This window comes from Notechis scutatus, chromosome 10 (genome assembly GCF_049901735.1).
Source record: "Notechis scutatus isolate UNSWTSFEM ecotype Mainland chromosome 10, rNotScu1.2, whole genome shotgun sequence".
Lineage (NCBI taxonomy): Eukaryota > Metazoa > Chordata > Lepidosauria > Squamata > Elapidae > Notechis > Notechis scutatus.
Window position 1 is genome coordinate 18,002,511 of NC_142018.1, and position 21,475 is coordinate 18,023,985.

General features: G+C 42.5%; 2 protein-coding genes and 1 non-coding gene across 6 annotated transcripts; all 3 read left to right on the top strand.

Annotated features, from left to right (window-relative positions):
- The first annotated feature begins 2,839 nt into the window (after positions 1-2,839).
- On the top strand, positions 2,840-15,064 carry UPF3B (UPF3B regulator of nonsense mediated mRNA decay). Of its 4 annotated transcripts, none has more exons than XM_026674793.2 (10): positions 2,840-3,141; positions 4,654-4,781; positions 4,949-5,055; positions 8,463-8,561; positions 9,622-9,732; positions 9,936-9,979; positions 10,361-10,549; positions 11,196-11,374; positions 12,416-12,722; positions 14,000-15,064. In XM_026674793.2, the coding sequence occupies exons 1-10, from the start codon at positions 2,983-2,985 to the stop codon at positions 14,144-14,146; spliced, it is 1,470 nt and encodes a 489-aa protein (XP_026530578.2). In that variant the 5' UTR covers positions 2,840-2,982; the 3' UTR covers positions 14,147-15,064. The 4 variants fall into 4 exon arrangements, with proteins under 4 accessions (XP_026530578.2, XP_026530579.2, XP_026530580.2 ...); XM_026674794.2 differs by having other exon boundaries at positions 11,205-11,374; XM_026674795.2 differs by having other exon boundaries at positions 4,675-4,781.
- Positions 15,065-16,433: 1,369 nt separating this feature from the next.
- On the top strand, positions 16,434-20,463 carry RPL39 (ribosomal protein L39). Its single transcript, XM_026674796.2, has 3 exons — positions 16,434-16,552; positions 18,578-18,681; positions 20,226-20,463. Exons 1-3 carry the CDS (start codon positions 16,550-16,552, stop codon positions 20,272-20,274), a joined length of 156 nt encoding a protein of 51 aa, XP_026530581.1. The 5' UTR covers positions 16,434-16,549; the 3' UTR covers positions 20,275-20,463.
- On the top strand, positions 19,264-19,394 carry LOC113416760 (small nucleolar RNA SNORA69). Its single transcript, XR_003371506.1, has one exon. It is a non-coding gene; the product is annotated as a small nucleolar RNA SNORA69 (small nucleolar RNA).
- Positions 20,464-21,475: the final 1,012 nt, after the last annotated feature.

Here is a 21,475-nt window from a genome sequence, read left to right on the forward strand (position 1 = left end):
TTTCCAAGTTTGGGGAGTCCTGGCTCAGGTAGTGACATGGGGTATTTGCAGGTCTAGGATCACCCAGGTTCTTTGAAGGGAGTCATAACTCTGAATTCTGGGTCAATTAAAAAAAAAAAAAAAAGAACACACACACAACCCCGAAAAGGATGCTTAATCCTAACCCTACATGCCCCCTGGGAAAGGAGGGGGAAGATATGAGCTCCTTCAGGATGTACCCGTTTTTTTTTTTTACAAAGATGTTGTCATAATTTTGCAATTGGGTTGCTTCCCCGAGAAGTTTCCTTTAAACTGGGTATAAGCAACCCGTGGCTCTGGAGCCGCATGCGGCTCTTTGGGCCCTCTGCTATGGCTGTCAACTAAAAAACACTCCTTTGGTCTTTTTAGCTGCCAGCAGAAAGGGAGTGGGGGGGAAAGCAGTACATTCCTGAAATGCTTCAGATAATTGCTAGGCAGCCCAAAGCTGTCGGCACGCAAGATTATCAGTGAAGAGCATGATTGATGACTCTTGGCTATGGATGGGTCCCATTGGAGAATATACATCTGGGGGGGGGAGATCAGGTTCAAGGGGGAAATGAATGGTGTATTTTAGTGTCGGCTGCCCCCAGCTAACGCCGACATATTAATTCCTAATAAATCAATTTTTTTTACTTTACTTTTTTACTCGGCTAGAGAACGGGGGTGGATTTGTTGGAGTCTTGACAGTGGCTCCATTGGGTGATCCCAGCACTGGCTGCCCCCCCTCCCCAACCCAGTCACTCCTCGCCTGGCTTGAGAAGGTAAAACACAAAAAAACAGAAATATGAGAGAGGGAGAGAGACCCATTTCTCACAGAAGACACCAGGAGCCACAAAACCTGGGTAGGTGTGGCCGAGGGGCTGACATGTGACTGGGTGGAAGTGACGTCGAGTTGGCCACGCCCAGCCAGGTTTTGTGGCTCCCGGTGTTTTCTTTCCTGTGGGAAATGGTTCCAAAATTGAGTGTTTTAAGGTTGCTGACCCCTGCATTAAACTAACCTTAGTCCCAGTTCCACAGACACGTTTTTCTCTCAGCAACGCTTTGTAGTCGTTTGCCGTCTTTATCACTCTTTTATCCTAGGTACCCAGAAATACAGCAGAAGTCATGTGGAGAACAATTGGGAGGGGGGGGAGGAAAAGAAAAGAGATTTTTTAAAAAGATACAGTCAGATGTAAAGCAAAATTGCAACGAAGAGATGTTGAATAAACCCTGCTTGAAGAGGGGATTGGACTAGAACAGTGGTTGCCAACCGGTGGGCCGCAGCACAGCCGTGGCTGCAACAGGGGTGATACCAGCAGCGGATGGTGGACTGATGCACGTGGGGAGGGTAGCGCATGGGAGATTGTGGCATCCGAGCCAGGGGTGGGATTCTACCAGTTTGCACCTATTTGCTAGAACCGGTTGTTAACACTCTAAGCAGTTCGGAGAACCGGTTGTTAGAAGAAGTTACTGGACTAATCCTGTAAGGAAGGCAGGAAGGAAACATTCTGGTGTTGCTTACAGAAACTGCCTCTCCGTTAACCCTTATTACATTCTTGGCAGGACTAGACTTCCTGTCTCAGGAACTTCTCTGGAGTTTTTCCCCCCCTCCTTTGCTGGTACTTTGCTTGTGTGGAGTGATCATTTAAAGTTACAATGGCACTGAAAAAAGTGACTTATGACCATTTTTCACGCTTACGACTGTTGCAGCATCCCCACAGTCATGAGAGGCCAGGCGAGGAGATGCGTGCCTCGATGTGAGTGATATTGAGTTGGCCATGTATATATGTGTGTGTGTGTGTGTGTATTAGTATGTATGTATGTGTGTATATTTGTGTGTATATTTGTGTGTACGTGTGTATATATATATATATATATATTTGTGTATGTGTGTATTTGTGTTTTATTTGTGTATGTGTGTGTGTATATATGTGTGTGTATCTATATATGTGTGTGTATGTATATATGTGTATATATGTATGTATGTATGTATATGTGTATTTGTGTGTGTGTATATTTGTGTGTGTATCTATATATGTGTGTGTGTGTATGTATGTATGCCATCAACCGCACCCCACCGGCTCAGGCGGATGGGGACGGTAGTCAAGAGGGGATGGGATTGGTAGTCCCCCCCCTCCGCACCGCGTCCACAGCTCCTCACCTCGCCGTTGTTCATATATCGCTGGAGGTAGTACGTGGAGATCCCCGGGATGATCAGCCCCACGTACATAATAGCCGCCGAGGGGAGAATTTCGTACCACATCACGACAAATCCCCGATTCTGTCGAACTTCTGCAGCAAGAGGCACCACGCATGCGCCACGGCTCCCCCTCCCGGCCCATTCTGACCTTCCCGTCCTCGGGCCCCCAGGATGCACCGCGCGGCCGGCCACTTCCGCTCCCCGTTGCTGTGGTAACACCTCTGCAACGGCGGAAGGGAGGGGTTGCTTTTTTTTTTTAAGGGAAAGACGAACCTTTTTTTAATTATTATTATTATTTGTTTTATTCTTTGGGCTCCATACGAGCTGGAGAGTTATTTTACATTGAGGTAATGCCGGTGTGGGGCGGGGATATTTGGGTAACGCTTACCCAAATATCCCGGGTCTACATCGGCATTACGTGTCGCGTCACGTTGACGTTTCGTGACGTTTACCCCCCTCATTCGCGGAGCTGGGGTGAGGGCGTGGCCTGAGGGTGACACTCCTGTAAGGAAAGGGTTATTGTAGTTGTTGTTTTCCCTCCGCCCCGAAAGAGTTGAAGAGGCGCAAAGCATGCTGGGAAGTGGAGTCCCTGCCCGCCCTGGCTGGTCGCCGTGGCAACGCGCGGCCTGGCGGAGTCGCGCCGCCTGCCTGGTGGTGAGGAGGCCGCTGTGGCGTCGCGGCTTCCCTTCGGCTCTTCCCGCGAGAGGAGCGGGCTGACACCGCGGCCCAGGAGGCAGGGAGGCCCACCGCGTACGTTGCCCCGACTCCCCACCGCGGCGCCCATCATGAAGGAGGACAAGGAGAACGCCAGGCCGAAGGAGAAGCGGGCAGGGCCCCTCGCTCCCACCGGCCTCCGAGCAGCCATGGCCGGGGCGGACGCCAAGGCGGGCGGGGAGCCCGACCGCCTCGAGAGGCCCAAAGACAAGAAAGAGACGCTCAGTAAGGTGCGCCGAAGGGAAGGGGGAGGGGGAAAGATATTCGGCCGCCCGGCCACCCGCTGGTGAGGAAGGACTACAACTCCCATCACCCCCATCTCGCTGATGTCCATGGCAGATTTTGGAGAAAACGTTATTTCCCTTGGCAAGAGTAGAACATAGAATAACAGAGTTGGAAGGGACCTTTCAGGTCATCTAGTCCAACCCCCTTCTCGAGCAGGAGTGTCTATTCCAAATATTAGCACCTCTAAGGCTGACAGAGGTTGTTGTGATGCAGATAATAGGAGGAAGAAGAGAATATTAATAATAATAATTGGTGGTAGTAGCAGTAGGAATAAGCGATAATATTGATAATGATAATAATAATAATAGCAATAATTACTAATCATAATGATAGTAAATAATAGTAATAAGTGAATGATAATGTTGATAATGACAACAATAATAATAATAATAATAATAATAATAAATAATAGTAATAATAAGTGATAATTATAATAATGCCAATAATAGCAATAATAATAATAACTAATGATAATAAATGATAGTAACAATAGTAATAAGTGATAATGATTATATTGATAATGCAAATAATAAAAGCAATAATTACTAAATATAATAAATAATAGTAATAAGTGAATAATATTGATAATGACAGTAACATAATAATAGTAATAAGTAATGATAAATAATAAACAATAGTAATAAATGATAATGATAATAATAGAAGATAATTAGTAGCACTCATAGAAATGTGATAATATTGATGATAATAAATAGTACTAAGTGATAATGATATTTATAATGTTAATATAATAATAATAATAATAATAATTAATAATAATAATAATAATAATAATAATAATAATAACAGTAACAACAATAGCAACTGTTATTGTACTTTGCTTAGGTTATGGAGCTCAAATCCTCTCCCATCCCCCAACCTGAAATGACCCTTTATGGCAGGGGTGTCAAACTCAAGTCACGGTCGTGTCATGTGACGTATCAGGACTTCCCCCCCTCCGCTAAACCTGGCACAGGCGTGGCCAGCACATGACGCATTTGGCCCACGGGCCAGGAGTTTGACAGCCCTGCTTTATGGCGATGCTTCAAGCTGCGCCCACTGTTAGTGAGCTGAGGATGTCAACACTGAGGGCTCCTGGGTGCTCTCTGAGCTTGGTGGTTTTCTTGCAGATGTTTCATGACCCGACTAGGTAACATCATCAGTGTTGGAAGGGAGGGTTATACATAAGATATAGGTAGATTAAGCTATTAGATCCAGGAAAGATTCTACAGTATCATTCTACAGTAAATAAAATGAAGAACCCAATGCCTCTGTGGATGGATATTTTCATACAGTGGCATGTTGGCATCTGAAGTTAAGTTTCATTATAAACAATAGAGGAGAGGAAATAATCTGGTTTTAATTAAACTACTTGATACTTTAATGTTTTTATTTGTTTTTTTTATAAAAAGTTGCATTTTTAAAAACTGCTTTTTGATGTTTCACCTGTTGTAAAGGATGAAACATTTTTCTTTAAGGTAGTGATTCGACGCCTCCCTCCCAGCTTGACCAAGGAACAGCTTGAAGAACATCTCCAGCCGCTGCCAGAACACGATTATTTTGAATTCTTTTCAAATGACTCTAGGTAAACAAAAGAAAAAAGAACAAAAAAGGGGAAGGTTGGCTGTGTTGCACGCAACGATGGCATGTCACGTCTGTCTTTCAGTTTTTACACCCTTCTGTGTTGTGTATATTTATAATCACCACTCAGCAACGTTTTCTTACACATTGCCATTTTTTGTCCTTCTGCAGTTTGTATCCTCACATGTTTTCCAGAGCATACATCAACTTTAAAAACCAAGAAGACATAGTTCTGTTCAGGGATCGCTTTGATGGTTATGTTTTTATTGATCACAAAGGCAAGTAAGCCTACAATTATCATATCTCTGTTGTTCATATATATATATTGGCAAACTTTTGTACAATAAGTATACTGTAATTCTGGAACCGCCTATTTGCTTCCATACCATAACCGAGTTAAGATCTTTTAACACGTAGTTCAGATTATGCATAATTACACATCAATAATCTAACTAATCTGAGGTGGTAGAGTTTTATTTGCAGGCAGAGGGCTTAGGATCATTAATACCTCAGTGCTCGGCACACTTTTTCTTAAACTGTAAGTATCATATTTGGTTTCGAATAAATAATTTTAGAATTGCAGCGTCAACTAAAATTGGACGCTTGGTTGTATAAAAATGTCAGTTATAATTTGGGTTAAGTGTAGTCTTTGGAGCATACAAGCTGCCCAAAGGAATATGGATGTCGGGAAGAGGATAAGTTGTGCTTGCTTTTTATTAGGGATACGGACTAGCCTAAAATCCCATTTGTTTAGGGATGATTCGGGGATTAATAAGAGAAGTTTACAGAGTCAAATAAGTGCCCCAGTTTTCTTGCTCAGGATTCTGTTTTAGCTTCTTTTGGTTTAAAAGGTAGATCAAGCTGGCTGGCTTTGGCAATCCAGATGCAAAAAAATAAAATTTAAAAAAAATTAAGGCATCCGTTCAGGAATTTTTGTTTTGAGAACCACACTGTATGGTACTCATAGCCTTTCTGCCCCTAAAATAATGGAATTGACATCGTGGAAATATTTTTCCCTGCAATAGTTGCCCAGTTGAACATTAGAAACATTTTAGAGTTTACCGTAGATTTTGAAGAAATTCTGGTGGCAGAGCCACATCAGCAGCCACCAACTGTAGGATCATGCTACTTATTTTTTTTATTTATTTATTATTTATTTTGCTTATTTACCATTTTTCATGCAGCCAAAATTACTTTACGAATCATTTATGTTAGGTTATAGTCATTGTTGTTCAAAAGCATTTTAATTCAGTAAGTCTAGACACCCATCTATTATAAATGTATGCATTGTGTATTATCTCACCACACTGGCCTGTATATTATGAAACCGTCATAAAATAACTGGGAAACGTACCATGGTTTTAAAGTGCGATGTAATCCCTGCCCATCTGAATGAAGCAATCGTGTGCCCAGTACAACGCATTTCAGCTAGTCTTTTACTCCTTGCTGTTGATGAGAATGGGGGCCGCTCACATGCTAAGGAATGTCTTGTGCAAAGTCCTCTTTTATTCAACTTCCTTTGTGGTCTTCAATTCAGGACCAATTGGCGCAGCAGCCATTCAGAGCAGTTCTGAATGAACGGGTACTTTAACGCCCAGTTCTCAAAGTTAAACGGCTGTTGCCACATCCCTACAATCATGTCATCAAAATTCAAGCCGTTGTCATTTCTCATACATGACCACAGGGGCGCTTCCTCTGTCTCTCCTCCATTTCTGCCCTTTTTGCCACCCTGCACGGTGGGCAACTCCTTGGCTGTGACAGGGCCAGCGTTGCTGGGGTTGAAGGAGAGACCCAAGGGCATTCAGCAGTCTCGTCCAGCAACTGCCATACCAGGCCTCCCATTCAGCCTTGGTCTTGCAGAAGACTTCCCACCCCGAGCCCTCTACCACCGCTAGTATCAGGATTCCAAGTACGTATTTGCCGGCGTATAAGACGACTTTTTGCCCCGAAAAACATGCCTCCAAGTGGGGGGTCGTCTTATACGCCGGTATATCCACTGCCGGCTTTCGGATGCTTGTTGGACGCAGCGAAGGCGCCTCTGGCTTCCCGGATCCCCTGCGTCGCTTCCGCTTCATCCCGCCGCCTCGCTCCGCCCGAGGCTGCAGCCTTCCTGCTCTTCCCACGGCCCCTGGCACTCCGCCCTGCCGCTGCAGCCCCGGGATTTCTGGAGGGCGTTTCTGGTGGTGGTGGGGGTCTTATACGCCGGGTCGTCTTATACGCCGGCAAATACGGTAATCAATCCATTGCAAGCAAGAAACTCCAAGGCAAAGGATAGCTTTATTGGAAATATCAAATGGAATGGAATATGGAATGGAATAAGGAATAAGGAATAGAATAAAGTAGAATAGAATAGAATAGAATAGAATAGAATAGAATAGGGAAAGAATAGAATAGGGAAAGAATAGAATAGAATAGGGAAAGAATAGAATAGAATAGAATAGAATAGAATAGAAATAGAAATAGAAATAGAAATAATATAAATAGAAATAATAATAATATAAATATAAATATAAATAGAATAGAATAGAATAGAAGGATGAGAGTAGAATAGAAATATAAATAGAATAGAATAGAATAGAATAGAATAGAGGATGGAATAAGGAATACAATAGAATAGAATAGAACAGGGAAAGTATAGAATCGAATAGGGGATGGAATAAGGAATAGAATATGGAATAGAATAGAATAGGGAAACAATAGAATAGGGAAAGAATAGAATAGAATAGGGAAAGAATAGAATAGAATAGAAGGACAAGTGTAGAATAGAAATAGAAATAGAATAGAATAGAATAGGATGAGAGTAGAATAGAAATATAAATAGAATAGAATAGAATAGAATAGAATAGGGGGTGGAATAAGGAATAGAATAGAATAGAACAGGGAAAGTATAGAATAGAATAGAATAGAATAGGGGATGGAATATGGAATGGAATAGAATAGAATAGAATAGAATAGAACATTGGGCCAAGTGTGATTGGACACACAAGGAATTTGTCTTGGTGCAAATGCTCTCGGTGTACATAAAGGAAAAGATACATTCATCAAGAGTCAAGAATCATCAGGTACAACACTTAATAAAAGTCATTGGGTACACTAAGCAATCAAATCATACTAAGAAATAGTCAATATATTGGCCAGTATCTGGTGAAAACCAACTTTGAGGGGCCCCTTGGTTTTTTCCTAATTAAAACTTTTTCCCTGAACCCCAAACAATCTGTCACGTGGACCAGTCACAGCAGCATCCGCTGGTCTGGTGACATCACTCCTCCTTCCTCCGGCCAGGTGTAAGAACATCCTTGGTTCCCAGGTGAAAGAACTTTATTTTGACTACACAACCACAGCTATCTCTAATTCCCCCCTCCCTATCGCTCATCCAGGTCAGCTTCAGGGTTGACAGCTGGTACCCCAACTCAAAGGCCCAGCTGCCCCTGACACACTGCTACCCCCCCTCAGCTGATCATCATCATCTTCCTCCTATTGCTGACAAGGTGTGTCCGGCTTGGCCGAATGAGAGGCAGCTGCTGCCTGCTGGCTCTTCTTCTCAAGGCCACACCTGCGCGCCTCTCTCCAAATCGCGCAACCTACCTGTACTTTGGAAATCTGTTCAGTGCAACTAACAGCCCTGGTTTCTTTTTCTGATGCAGTTCTTTTGTTTTTTAAAAAAAGTCTTTGTACGTATAAACAGGTCTTGAATATCCCGCCATCGTGGAATTCGCCCCGTTTCAAAAAGCAGCCAAAAAGAAGAGTAAGAAAAAGGATGCCAAAGCTGGAACCATTGATGATGGTTAGTAATAATAGTGCTGGGTTGTTCTTTCCTCTTAAAATTAATTTCAATGAGGGGAGCTTGAGAATTTCTGGTTGCAGTTCCTGCTTGTTGTGGTTAGCCAACAGCAGGTGCGGATGTCTGAGGAGAGCGATGACTCAGATGAGGGGCCAGGACCATTAGGGACTGGACTGCTGCCTTCAGTGATTGTGGGGGCTGGCAGCAGCAAGGAGGAGGTTCCCAAGGAGCCTGTGCCAAGTGCGCACGTGCGCACAGGATTGCTCGTAGGAAAGAACAGCTGCAACAGCACGGGCAACTCAGGAGTAAGGCTGCAAGGTAGTGGCCCCTCCTTCAAGAAGATAAAAGGCAGCTGTGAAGCGAACATTCTTTGCAGGAAGCAAAGACGTTTTGAAACTCAGCCTCATGGACATTACAGTTGGTATTTGAAGACTCTTGTGTTGTAAACTATTTCTTATCTGTTGTTTTTTGGCAGCCTTGCAAAAACTTGGCAAGGCTCTTTTTTGTCGGAGCTAATTAGTTGGAAGCAGCCTTTTATCTCTGAAAAAACAGGATTCATAGATGAAACGTTAAAAGGTTGTGCTGCTGCCTTTGTCTTGTGTTTGCTCTCTTGGAAACAGGTTTGGATCAGAACACTGGTATAGCCAGGTTCAACATTTCCAGATAAGGGAATTCTCACCATGACCAAGATGACTTTGATTAAGTTGGTGCATAATCTGCTGGAAAGCATCCAGCAAGGCTGTGCCCCTTTCACTCTGCACATTTCAGTGTCCTTCGTTAACCAGCAGATTAAACAAATATTCTCCTGAATTGTCTGCCGTGGGATTAATCTGGTTTCAGGAAAAGAACATTTTATCATTGAACGTGAATGTGGTAATGGAAGCTTTGCCACAAAAATTATTGCTGTGGATTATAGAAGATTAAATTGTGTGATCCAAAGGCAATAGAGATCACGTATTTAACACCACTGCAGGCTGGCTGGCATCATAGGCTTTGTGATTTTCAATTTATGTATTTTTTAAACCTGTGTATTTATGAACTGTATGTGATGATCGTTCCTTAGATCCAGAATATAAGAAGTTTTTAGAAAGCTACAGTGCTGATGATGAAAAATTAACATCTACCCCCGAGACCTTATTAGAAGAAATAGAGGCAAGAAATAAAGAATTAATAGGTATGTTCTTAACATATTCAACACATCTATAACTGCTGTTCGTCTCACTTTAGTGGCAATAATACGGAAATTAAAGGTTTCTAAAATCCTCTTTGCAGCCATGTTATAGACATGTATTTATTTTGATAATATTTTTGCAGTAATTTCAGTTGAGGCCTTTTAAAAATACAAACACCGACACTTTATTTTTCTTAACTCTTTAGCCAAAAAGACAACTCCTCTGTTGAACTTCCTGAAGAATAAGCAGGTGATGATAATTCCTTAGTTATAACTGCTTTATGATCTATTGCTCAATTATCCATGTACTTAAAGAAATGGTATCCAATTAAACCTTACTCTTTCACGAGTAAATACTAATATTTCTAATCTTGTTCTGGGGAGTTATGCTGAAGTTTTCTTTGGATAGAAAATTCCCCCCACCCAAAATGTTTTGAAATTACCTTTCCTACCCATTTCCTGGTTTAATTCCTTGTGCATATGTTTTTAAAGAAAGAAAATTATTTTAGTGTTTAGATACTTTAGCTTTGTAACTTAATGTTTCTTAGTTTAGAAAAAAATACTTGCAATTAACATCAGATTAGGTGATGCTTTTGGTTGGAAAAAAACTAACTTCATGATTCTGTTGCAGAGGCTTAGAGAAGAGAAACGAGAGGAAAGGAGGAGGCGGGAACTAGAGAGGAAAAGACAAAGGGAAGAAGAAAGAAGGAAGTGGAAAGAAGAAGAAAGAAGAAAGCGAAAAGAAGCTGAAAAAACAAAAAAAGTAGAAAGGTGTCCAGAGAAAGAAAGGGACAAATCAAAGGATGAACCAAAGATTAAGGTATAACTTCTTTCCTGTAGGATAAGTAACTTACAAACACCATGTGCCTCGTGTATATCTGTAGAATATGATAGCTAATCCTATGTAATTTAGGAGCAGCATGGAACTCAGTGGAGAATACCTGAAGTAAAAAGGCATGTGTTATGTTTAAGTCCCTTGTAATTCATAGATATGGAAATGTCATTAAGATTGCTGGACCACATAGTCCAGAGCACTATCCAATATACTATGTATTTTTATTTAGAGTAGGATCCACTCTTGATTATAGCAACTAGGTTGGCACCCAACGCTACGTTTTAGTGTGGTCTATTGGGTTTTGGCTTAACGCAATCCATTCGCCAGTCATTCTAGCTGATTTTACAAAAAAAGGACTAAGGAAGATGTAGCTTTGTGGACATAAGTAATTTAGAAGATGAGTATGAAGTGGCTCAATGAAAGCCTTAAACCTCACAACTGGCTTGACCCGAGGAAACAAGTATAAAAATTACACCTCACATAGGTCCGTGAGGAAGAAGAATCTATGATGGAAAGAACTGACAGTGCTCATGTTATATATTTAATCCTGTCCATAGTTGGCCAAATTGCTAGCCTAGCTTAGAGTAGAAAATCCATTTAGTAAGGAGGACTAAATTTGTTTTTTTGCTAGCTACTTAAGAAGCCGGAAAGGGAGGAAAGAGATTTTGAAAAAAAGGAAAAAGCCAAGAGACCGGAGAAAGAGAATCTGAGGGAGGACAAGACCGCCAGCCCAATCGGCAGCGTGCCAGCCAAGCGCTCTGATGGCGAAGTTAAAGAGGAAAAGACAAAAAAAATTGTCTACCCATTGCAGTACGTATTCTCATTTCTCAGAACATCCTGTTTAACTTTTCCCCAAAATTCACCTTCTGGAGCTAAAATGTAGTCAACTGTCTGATTTGCCTCACCATTTCAAGGTAACTTAGAAGATTGTCGAGTTAACTTATAGTGTTTGTAGAGATTCTCAGTTTTTCAGGTCATGGTTGTCCCAATAAATATAAACCCTTCCATTCCCGACCATCCAGTCAGAGCTGAAGAAGCTTCTTGGGATGAGAAGCAAAATGTCTTCAAAGAAAAACCAGAAAGTCCAGTTGCCTCTTGGAAAAAAAGCACCTTTGGGTTAACTTACAGCGTGAACTATAAATTCCAAAATGTAAACTCTGCATAGGAAATACATATACACCCCATACATCGTTTTACAGTACTTTAAGTTGGAAACATAGGCTGGGAGGAGCTATATAATGAAAATTTCAGTTTCTGATGTCTTTTTGTGTTATTCATATACTTTATCAAGGAATTTGTTGCAAGCCCCCTTTTTTAAAAATTAAAAAATAGATCAATATTCTGTTAGGCATTTCGTGCAAAATCCAGGGTGAATGAATAAATGTGTCAGGATTCTGGCAGTTACCCCAATTAAATCATGAGTCTCGAGCCAAACTTCCAAAACTTCAAAAGGATTTATTGGGAGTCAACATGTCCACCACTGCCTGGGTGTAGCCGACTCTAGACACGTAATTCATTGTCACCCTTGACCCTGGTTTCTCCCCATCCCCCTGGGTGAATCATAATTCATATTCTCCAATGGGACACCTCCATAGCCAAGAATCATCAGTCAGGTTCTCCAGTTAGAGTTTTGCGCGGCAGAAACTTCAGTCACTTAGTTACTATCTTTGAAAAACTATTTATGGAATACACTTTCGATATCCAAGCCGCCGCACTGCTCTTTCAAACCCCTTTCCCCACCCCCCTTTCTGTTGGCAACGCTAAAAAGACCATAGAAACATTTTATGAGTTGACATTCAACTCCTGAGGAGATTGTCCTTTTTTTAATCTTCCCTCTTTTTTTTGGGTCAGATTTGAAGACGAGTGCGGGAAAGACTACTGGGAAAGAGAATATGACCGCGATCGAGACTACGAGAGGATTCAGCGGGATAAACTCCGGCGGCAGGAGGAAGACCGCCGGCGGCAGAAAGAACGCTTCGAGAAAGAGAAAGTTTTCCGGAGGAAAGAGGACGACGTGAAAAGGGAACGAGACTCCTTGCGAGAAAAAGGGAAAAGAGCCGACTTCGTGGAATACGTGGGCAACCCAGAGAAAACTGAGAAAGGGATCAAGGAGGACAAAAGAGACGATTTGGCCAAGAAAGACCGGATTCGGAACAAGGTGCTAGTCCTGGTTTTCTTAAATGTCTTTTTTCCAATTTCTCTTAGCCGTCCGTCTCAGGCAGGCAGATTGACAGCACCTCATTACTCCCCCGATACGACAAAGAGGGAGAAACAGCAGATAGATTGGGGGGGAGGGAGTGGTTTGTTTTTAATCAAGGGCATAGACTTTGCTTTTAACCTTCTAAAAGGTCCGTTTCATAGGACCTCTTGGCGAGGATGCTAAAACTTCCAATCGGCCATAGGGATTTCTGGTTGGGTTGCTTACTACTGCGTCGTACTTCCCTACTTTTTCTAAAGCATTCCCGGCCTGAGTCATAGGACCATTCCTCCTGAAAGAAACCTTAATTTAATCCATGTTCACCCAGCCCACTTCATGGCTAGGTTGAGCTGGTTGAACTCACTAGCACTGATAATATTACCTAGTTTGGGTAATGAAAGGTCTGCAAGAAAAGAACCAATCTTAGAGAGCACCAAGGACCCCATAGTTGTCTTCCCTCCTCCTCCTCCTCCTCCTCCTCCTCCTCCTCCTCCTCCTCCTCCTCCTCCTCCTCCTCCTCCTCCTCCTCCTCCCTCCCTCCCCTCTACAAACCCCATTCCCTTCTAGCACTGATGATATTACGTAGTTGTGGGTAATGAAAGGCCTGCAAGAAAAGAACCAATCTTAGCACCAAGGACCCCATAGTTGTCTTCCTCCTCCTCCTCCTCCTCCTCCTCCTCCTCCTCCTCCTCCTCCTCCTCCTCCTCCTCTTCCTCCCTCCCTCCCTCCCTCCCTCCCTCCCTCCCTCCCCTCTACAAACCCCATTCCCTTCTAGCACTGATGATATTACGTAGTTGTGGGTAATGAAAGGCCTGCAAGAAAAGAACCAAATGAGCACCAAGGACCTCGTTGTTGTCTTCCTCCTCTTCCTCCCTCCCTCCCTCCCACAAACTCCCCCTCCCTTCTAACACTGATGTTGTTACCTAGTTTGGGTAGTGAAATGTCTGCAAGAAAAGAACCAAATGAGCACCAAGGACCTCGTTGTTGTCTTCCTCCTCTTCCTCCCTCCCTCCCTCCCACAAACTCCCCCTCCCTTCTAACACCGATGGTGTTACCTAGTTTGGGTAGTGAAATGTCTGCAAGAAAATCCCTAAGCACCAAGGATACCCTCATTTCAACATTGAGCTACGAACATCCTCCTTTATCGACCTCTATTCTAGCTATTTATTCTGAACTGTTGCCTCCTCCGCTCAGCTGGAAGCAGGCCATCCAGTCCAAATTTTCCCTTGTCATTTCAGGATCGGCCCGCCATGCAGCTCTACCAGCCCGGAGCCCGGAGCCGAAGCCGCCTGTCCGCGTACGACGAAAGCTCTCCCAAGCCATGCGACCAAGGGGCAGATAAAAAGCCGGAGGGCGAGGCTTGTAACTTGAAAGAAGAGGTGTGACGGCCTCACCTGCACTCGCCCAAACTAGCAGCCAAAGAGGATGAACTGTACAGTCCAGAAGTGCCTTGGGGGGGAAGAGGAGAGAGGAGAGGAAACTATGCTTTGGGATGTACCTGGTTTCCAAGCCATGTGCAGAGTCAAAAACCCAACCTTGTGTGCAACCGGCGCATTCTCTGTTGAAGAGATCGCAGCAGCAGCAGCAGCCTCAGAAGAGGAAGGCAGGGGGCTCCCTGCAGCCCAGTAACAAGCACTGTCTTTGAAATAATAAAACCCACCAAAACAGTGTTTGCACGTCAAATCCAGTCCTTGGGATCCGCCCCAGGGTGATTTAAGGTTGGATCACGGCGGTCCCAGAATCCGCCCAATTGACTGGAGCAGGAGCCAAACGCCGTCAATAACGTTTAGTCGCGAGAGAGCCTGTCTCTCTCTCTCTCTTTTTTTCTTTTTCTTTTGCTTCTCACAAGCGAATGGCAAAAAAACGAATTATTTTTCAGAGGGTAGCTTTGCGTTTGGCTCTGCTTCGCGGGTGGTTGGTGCAGCCTGAACGAGAGCGCTGACAATTAGACGCGGATATTTTTCCCCCTCCTTTTAAAAATAATAACAACACAGCTTTTGTTCTAAAGGCAGCTGTTTCCATCTTAATTTACCTTCCGCTTTTCTGAACGCCACCTAAGAAAACGTTTTCTTGTTTCGGGTCAGACTTTCTTCTTCGGTGCACTAAGAGGCAGCCACCCCGGCCTTTCTTCCCCACTCCACCCCATTTCTCTCGGATTGCTTTTCCTGGCTTTGCTGGGAATCTGGGAAGAAGAACTGGGTGGACAGGGGAAATGAAGGAAGAACTCCTAGCCACAGACAGGGGGTTCTCCTTTCTGCTAATCCAACACAGTTTTTATATTCAATAAAAACCCTGTCCATTTATACATGTTTTAAAAGTATTGTTTTGTATGTCATGACTTGGTGGGGGGAAATGCAGTCTCACACAGAAGGTGCACATACAGTGTCCTAGCGTAATGTTGCAGTATCCAGTCTGGGTCAGTCACTGGGACCAAGTCTTCCAAGCTTTCGGATTCGTACTGGAGCCCAATCCTCAGGGAACTTCTGTCTACTGGAATGTTGTGCTTTGGGCTATTTAATGCATCCTATTTATGTGGTGCCTTCTTATTGGTTGTGTGATGACCCGGGGCATAGTCACCAAACCAGAAGTAGCACCGGTTGAATCCCCTCCCCAGCCTAAGATTATCCACTTTGGCTGGCAGGAGCAGTCAATCCCACGGCATGCGTTTAACAGACAGCATCAGGTACTAAATTGGGGGCCTTCTTGGAAAATACATGGTTGATTGGTGAGCTATATTCTCCTGATGACATGGCATAGAACAGGATTGCCCGCTCAATATCATTTTACAACACCCCCCCCCCCAAATAAATAAAAGTATATTTTTTAAAAAAAATCTACAGATCCTTTGGCCGCTTGAGAGAAAGATATAGCGGCTTTCTCCAGCGAATGGCCTTCAAATCCGTTGGATCTCCAAGCAGCATTTGTACGACTGTTGCAGCCAAAGCACACTTAAGAAAAATCTAATGAGGGAAAAAAAATCTAATGGGATGAAATCTTGCTCAAGCAAATCTGCATAATTGTTATGCCAACAACAACAACAAAAAGGTTTAATTCACCATTAAGGTTTGATCGCACTCCTTTGATCATGAGATGGGCAACTATATATATATAAAATCGCCCATATATATATATGTATTATTTATGTACTGTATATAAATACATAAATAAAATCCCTGGGGAATTTTAGGAGTGGAAGCCTGCAAAATCTTGCAAAGTCAGAAACCACAAATTATTGCATGGTTGCAAATATATCTGATGAGCACATCCAAATGCACATTGAATAAAATAAAAGGATCCCAGCTAAATTCAATAAATTTTTACTATTTATTTATTTATTTATTTATTAATCTTGCTGTAAACCAGAATTAAAGAATTGCTGGCTGGGGAATTCTGGGAATTGAAGTCCACTAGTCTTATATTTGCCAAGGGCTTAGAAGTAAGACTGAGTTCTGCCTAAAAAAAGGCCCCGAGTTCTCAGATAAACTCTGAGATTGAGCTTGGGAGTCCCACTGGGTCTCCTGCTTGAGCAGGGGTTGGACTGGAAGACCTCCAGGGTCCCTTCCAACTCTTCGTTCTTCTGTATTCTGACCTTCGCGGCGTTACCTGCTTGAAAAAACGTGCAATACCACCTTGGAGACGCTGAGCGGGCGGCGCTGTCGCCACCGAGTCGACTTTCTAGCCCACGCAGGAAAAAAAATCACTCGTTCGCTTTTTTTCCCATCATTCCAGGCGCCCCTTCCCTTAGCCCCTTCCCTCTTCGTCTGCTGCCGTGGTGACCGCGTTGGACGATGGTGAGTCTATCCGTCGCAATCCTCCTTCGGGGAGTCGCTTGGGAACCCGTTAACCCGGGCCTGTTCTTCCGGGGGCTCCCGCGAAAAGCCCCCGGTTCGATCTGGAAAATTGGGAACCGTGGATAAAAACTGGAGCGTTGTGTGTGTGCCTGGTTAGAGGCCTGCCCGCCAGCCGCCGCTTGAATGGGGCAGTTGTTTGTAGGCCTCTCCTTAACCATAGAGTTGCCCTTCTCGGTGGAAAAGGCGACTCGAAGCCCATTAAAGGAAAGGATTTGAATGGGATTTGACACCACCAGTATCTGTTGTCTCCCAGTGTTTTAATTGAGAGTTTATTCAAACATAACGTAATCAGTGTTGGAAGGGACCTTGTTAGCTCATCTAGTCCAACCCCCCCCACCCCGATTTAGTTAGATCCGAAAGAGAATTGGCTGGATTCTCCCCCCCCCGACCCTATTTTATGTATGAAGTCAGTTTGGTGTGTGCTGGCTTAGAAAAAAAAGGGGGGGTCCCCAAACGTGGCAACTTTTTAAGATTTGAAGACTTCAACTCCCAGAATTGAGGAAATTGCTAGCTAGGGAATTCTGGGAGTTGAAGTCCACAAGTCTTCTATTTGGCCAAGTGCGGAGATCCCTGGCTTAAAAGAAGACTTTGAGATCTGCCTAAAAAGGCTCTTGGGTTCTCGGATAAGATGCCAGATTGGACTCCCAGTGGGACTCCCAAGCCCAATCTGGGAGTTTATTTTGTTCGAGCAGGGGTTGGACTAGAAGGCCTCCGAGGTCCCTTCCAACTCTTTGTTATTCTGGATTCTGAATATCCTCTTGTGGCTATGAGTTCTAGTCCTGCCTTAGCTATGAAAACTGGGTGATTTTGGGGACTCTCTCTCAGTCCAACCGACCACACGTGTTGTTGTGAAGAAAAATAGACAGGCAGGGGCATTAGGTGTGTTCCTTGAGTGAAGTATAAAAAAGAAGTAAAAATATCAGTATTTTTATTGATAGCAAAAGTGTTGAATCCTTTTATGTTGCCATAATGCTGCAGGTTGTGTATCTCAGGAGGTTGAGATCTGTACAGTTAGGATTGGCGTTTTCATATTGCTGCAAAATGCACCAGCGGGGTGTGTTTGTGTAACACACAGTGGGTAACACACCAGCAGCATTTCAGTGCCAAGCAATAACGTTGGGAGTTTTAAAAGACTGGAGTAACTATTCAGTAAATGGCAATTAGAAATATACATTCTAATGTATATTTCTAAGCAGTTCAGAGAGATAATTTGTTTATTCGTTGGCTTGTGTATCTTGTGTGTATATGGCCGTCCATCTCAAAACACAACTCTGCACAGCTCACAGAATTTTTAAAAAAACAAAACTGTTTTGCTTCTTCTTTGATGTTGCAGTGTGTATGGAGGGAGACTAGACTTCCCTGTGGGGGAAACCAGTTTTCCCAGTTTACTTTCCTCTTTTAGTCTGGAAATCTATATAATGCTTCCGTATAGTTTTGCTCCCTTTTGGGCATAATCCAGCCACGTAGCTTGCAGGTTAAATGGGCTGCATCTAAATAGGTTTTACTCTGAAAATGGCCAGCAATTCACAGGATCACGAGTTGGAAAGGAATAGAGTGGAGCTCTCGCCTCACAATTAGGAGGCTGTGAGTTCGATCCTAGGTATGCAGATATTTCTCTCTTGAGTTTATATCTTCTGATGAATATAACTCCGCATTGGCAACAGGAAGGGCATCCGGCCAGTAAACACACAGCTCCATTCAGTTGCCCAGACTCTACCCCGCAAGGGATTTACGGGGTCATTAAAAGTAGGTAATGAATTGGGGAGGGATCTTGGAGATCTTCTAGTCCACTTCCTTGCCCAACACAGGGATCGACCTCATTTGCATCCACACACACAAAAAAGAATCCATCACCTCCCAGGTCAACAATCAACCATTGTTGGAAGTCTCTGTGTGATTTTTGAACGCTTATCTTGGCCGCTGCTTAAATTGTTTTCGATGTTCCTTCTCTTCTCCGATCTCCAGTCGTCCCACAAGACTTTCAAGATCAAGCGATTCCTCGCTAAGAAGCAGAAGCAGAACCGACCCATTCCTCAGTGGATTCGCATGAAAACTGGCAATAAGATCAGGTAAAGCTCTTGCGAGAGCAGATCCCTTCGATGGCTGCCTGCCCGCTGTCAGATCCCACCGGCAGATCCCATTGGGGTTTTTATATTTTGGAAGAAAACTGGACTCGAGCTCAGTTGCATCCTTCTCTTAAACTACTTCTTCAGCCCCTTCATGAAGTTTCAGATGGTTCATTGTCCCCCAAATATTAATTATGTAAAGATTTAATAAATACTATTTAACCAATTCTGCTACGAATAATAACATTGAGCTGACCTTGTATGAGGTTTATAATTGACCTACCTATGCTGCGTATGCCTCCAAATATCAAACAACTTTCTAACAAATATTCTTATCATTTTTTTTTCCCATTTCATCATCCGTTTTGTTTCCCTGTTTTTCCTTGCCACACTCTCTTCATCCTTCTGCTTCTTTTCACATAAATACCCTTCTCTGTGCAAAACAAAGCACATTTTGACACGTGCGTTCATCCAATATTCTGTTTCTCTCTGGCACTGAAATGTTGAGGTCTGTTCCCAGGTCAGATGAGGGAAGGCTACTTTCTTAAAAAGGAAATTCTGTTTTCTTAAAAAGGAACATTTTCTGAAGCAGGTAGCAATTGCAGTGTTCCCTCACATGGAATCACTGCCATATCCCTGCTGAGAGCAATTCTGTTATATGGGATTTGATTTCTCCTCCATCCTGGTGAAAATTAGCCTCCTTTTAACAGTGACAAGCCTTATGGGGAAAACACACAACAGATTTTATCTTCTCCTGAGAGGACACTCAAAACGTAACCTTGTGGTAATATCTAAGGAAGGTTTTCTGTGATGGGAGTTTAGATTTATTGCTTGCTTTATCTGTCAGGGCCGCCTCAGCCTCTTAACAAAGTTTGCAGATAATACAGCATGAATAAAAAAACATCTGTTGAAATTTTTTTTTATGGAAAATATGATTAAAAATATTTTTTTGAATTATTTTAAAAATAATTAAAATTTACTATAAAATTTTACGTTAAATATATTAAATAATTTGGAAGCCTGCTAAATGTGCATCTTCACTAAATGAAATTAGTACGTATATATATATATTTTTAAAGCAATCACCTGGATCAGTCTGTTTGGGCAAATCATTGAATTTTAATCTAAAAGACTTGATTAATTGATCTGGTCAATTCAAGGATGGTGGCCTAATGACATCCCCATCTCTTAATGCTTTAATTGTGGACTTAACATTTTTTAGGGGGTAGGGGACATTTTGGAATGCTAGACCTTGCCATGGGCCCTGTCCTTGTGCTTACATTTCATAAGGCTATTTATAAAGCAGCTTGTGTTGAAAGAATGAACGCACAAGGTTTTTTTTTGTTTTTGTTTTTTGTTGGTGCATTTAAATGAGGAAAGGGAGTTACAAATTGACGTGGGAAAACTATTCTCCCTCTGCCTTAAAAAAGAGACCCTCCAGATTAAAAGTCCTTAGTTTGCTATTAGCTTCTAGGCAATTCAGGTTTTAGTCTGTTAGACTCTCAAGAGTTGTGTCTCGCTTACTAATTGTGCCTCTTTTGTTCCAGATACAATTCCAAAAGGCGTCACTGGAGGAGGACCAAGCTGGGCCTGTAAATGGAAGCAGCTGCAACCCTCACCGTGTCTGTCTGACAACCAGCTTTTGTGCCCCAGGATGGCTACTTTCTTAACAAAGCCCTATTTTCAAGACTGAATCTCCATATTATTTCCCCTGCCATCCTCTGTCCTTTAAAGTTTTTATTTCCACAAAAGGTTTCCAAAGGAATTAAAACCAAATAATCTGGATTTATTGTGTACATGTTTTGTGTTCTTTAACTCTCAGGGTAGCTACGTTGGCTGAATTCTTGCTGTCAGAAGAGAGATATTCATTAATAATCAGACTAGTTAATTTCAAATTCTGTTTGGATTTACTGCTTATATACCCACTTAGTCATAAAGGGAAACGTTGTCAGAATATGAAAGGCCGTAGCTGCCAGAGTCACTAGCCTGAAACAAGCAAGCAGGAGACCGTAATTCCAAGCAAATAAATGTGAGGATATTTGTCAGCTGCCCAGTCATTTGCTGAGGTGGGCAACCATAGAAATCAAATAACTTTCAGCGTTTAGAAATAACGCCGTTTCAAAACGTTGGTGGGATTAACTAAGAAAACTAGCCAGAAACTGAGAAAGGGGGAAAAAATGACATAAGAGAGATGAGGTAGAAAATTTAAACTGCAAAGTATAAAGAATTACAGAAGAAAGGGAAAAAAATAAGATGTTTGTGCTGAACTCTGCATGCAAAATATCTTCGGAGTATTTCCTTTTTTCTTTTTAATTACATTCAGTAAATATAATTTTTACGAAGCTGTTAGCAGGAGGTAAAAATTGTTTTTTCGGTGTTTAAAGAAAGAAAATGCTTCTTAATTCTCAGACTTTTAAAACTGAATGCAGGTTTAACCAGAATCAACGATTAAGTTGTTACTGAAATAGTTTTCTGAAGAGTTGCACTTAATAGGGATTAACAATATTAGGAAAGCCATAATTTACAAAACACCAGAACTATAAGAAAATAGCAATAGGCCTGACGCTGAGAGCTGATGGGCTAAAAATGGCTTAGCAGACTTAACTACTTACAGTGAAGATGCTTACAGAGGTGTGAAGTCATGATTGAATGAGAGTCAAGATTTATTTAAAAGAAGACAAAACTCTTGTTTTAACCAGATGTGTTCGTGGGACAAATGCCTTGTCCCTCCAAGAAACTATACATGTTAAGACATGGTTTAATTAACCACAAAGGATTAAAATGAATTTTAGGTCTA

Coding starts and splice junctions, on each gene's coding strand:
- UPF3B (XM_026674793.2), top strand. CDS start 2,983: ATGAAGGAGGACAAGGAGAACGCCAGGCCGAAGGAGAAGCGGGCAGGG. Junction 10,550..11,195: donor AGGATGAACCAAAGATTAAG/GTATAACTTCTT, acceptor TTTTTTTGCTAG/CTACTTAAGAAGCCGGAAAG. Junction 12,723..13,999: donor AAGACCGGATTCGGAACAAG/GTGCTAGTCCTG, acceptor TTGTCATTTCAG/GATCGGCCCGCCATGCAGCT.
- RPL39 (XM_026674796.2), top strand. Junction 18,682..20,225: donor AAAACTGGCAATAAGATCAG/GTAAAGCTCTTG, acceptor CTTTTGTTCCAG/ATACAATTCCAAAAGGCGTC.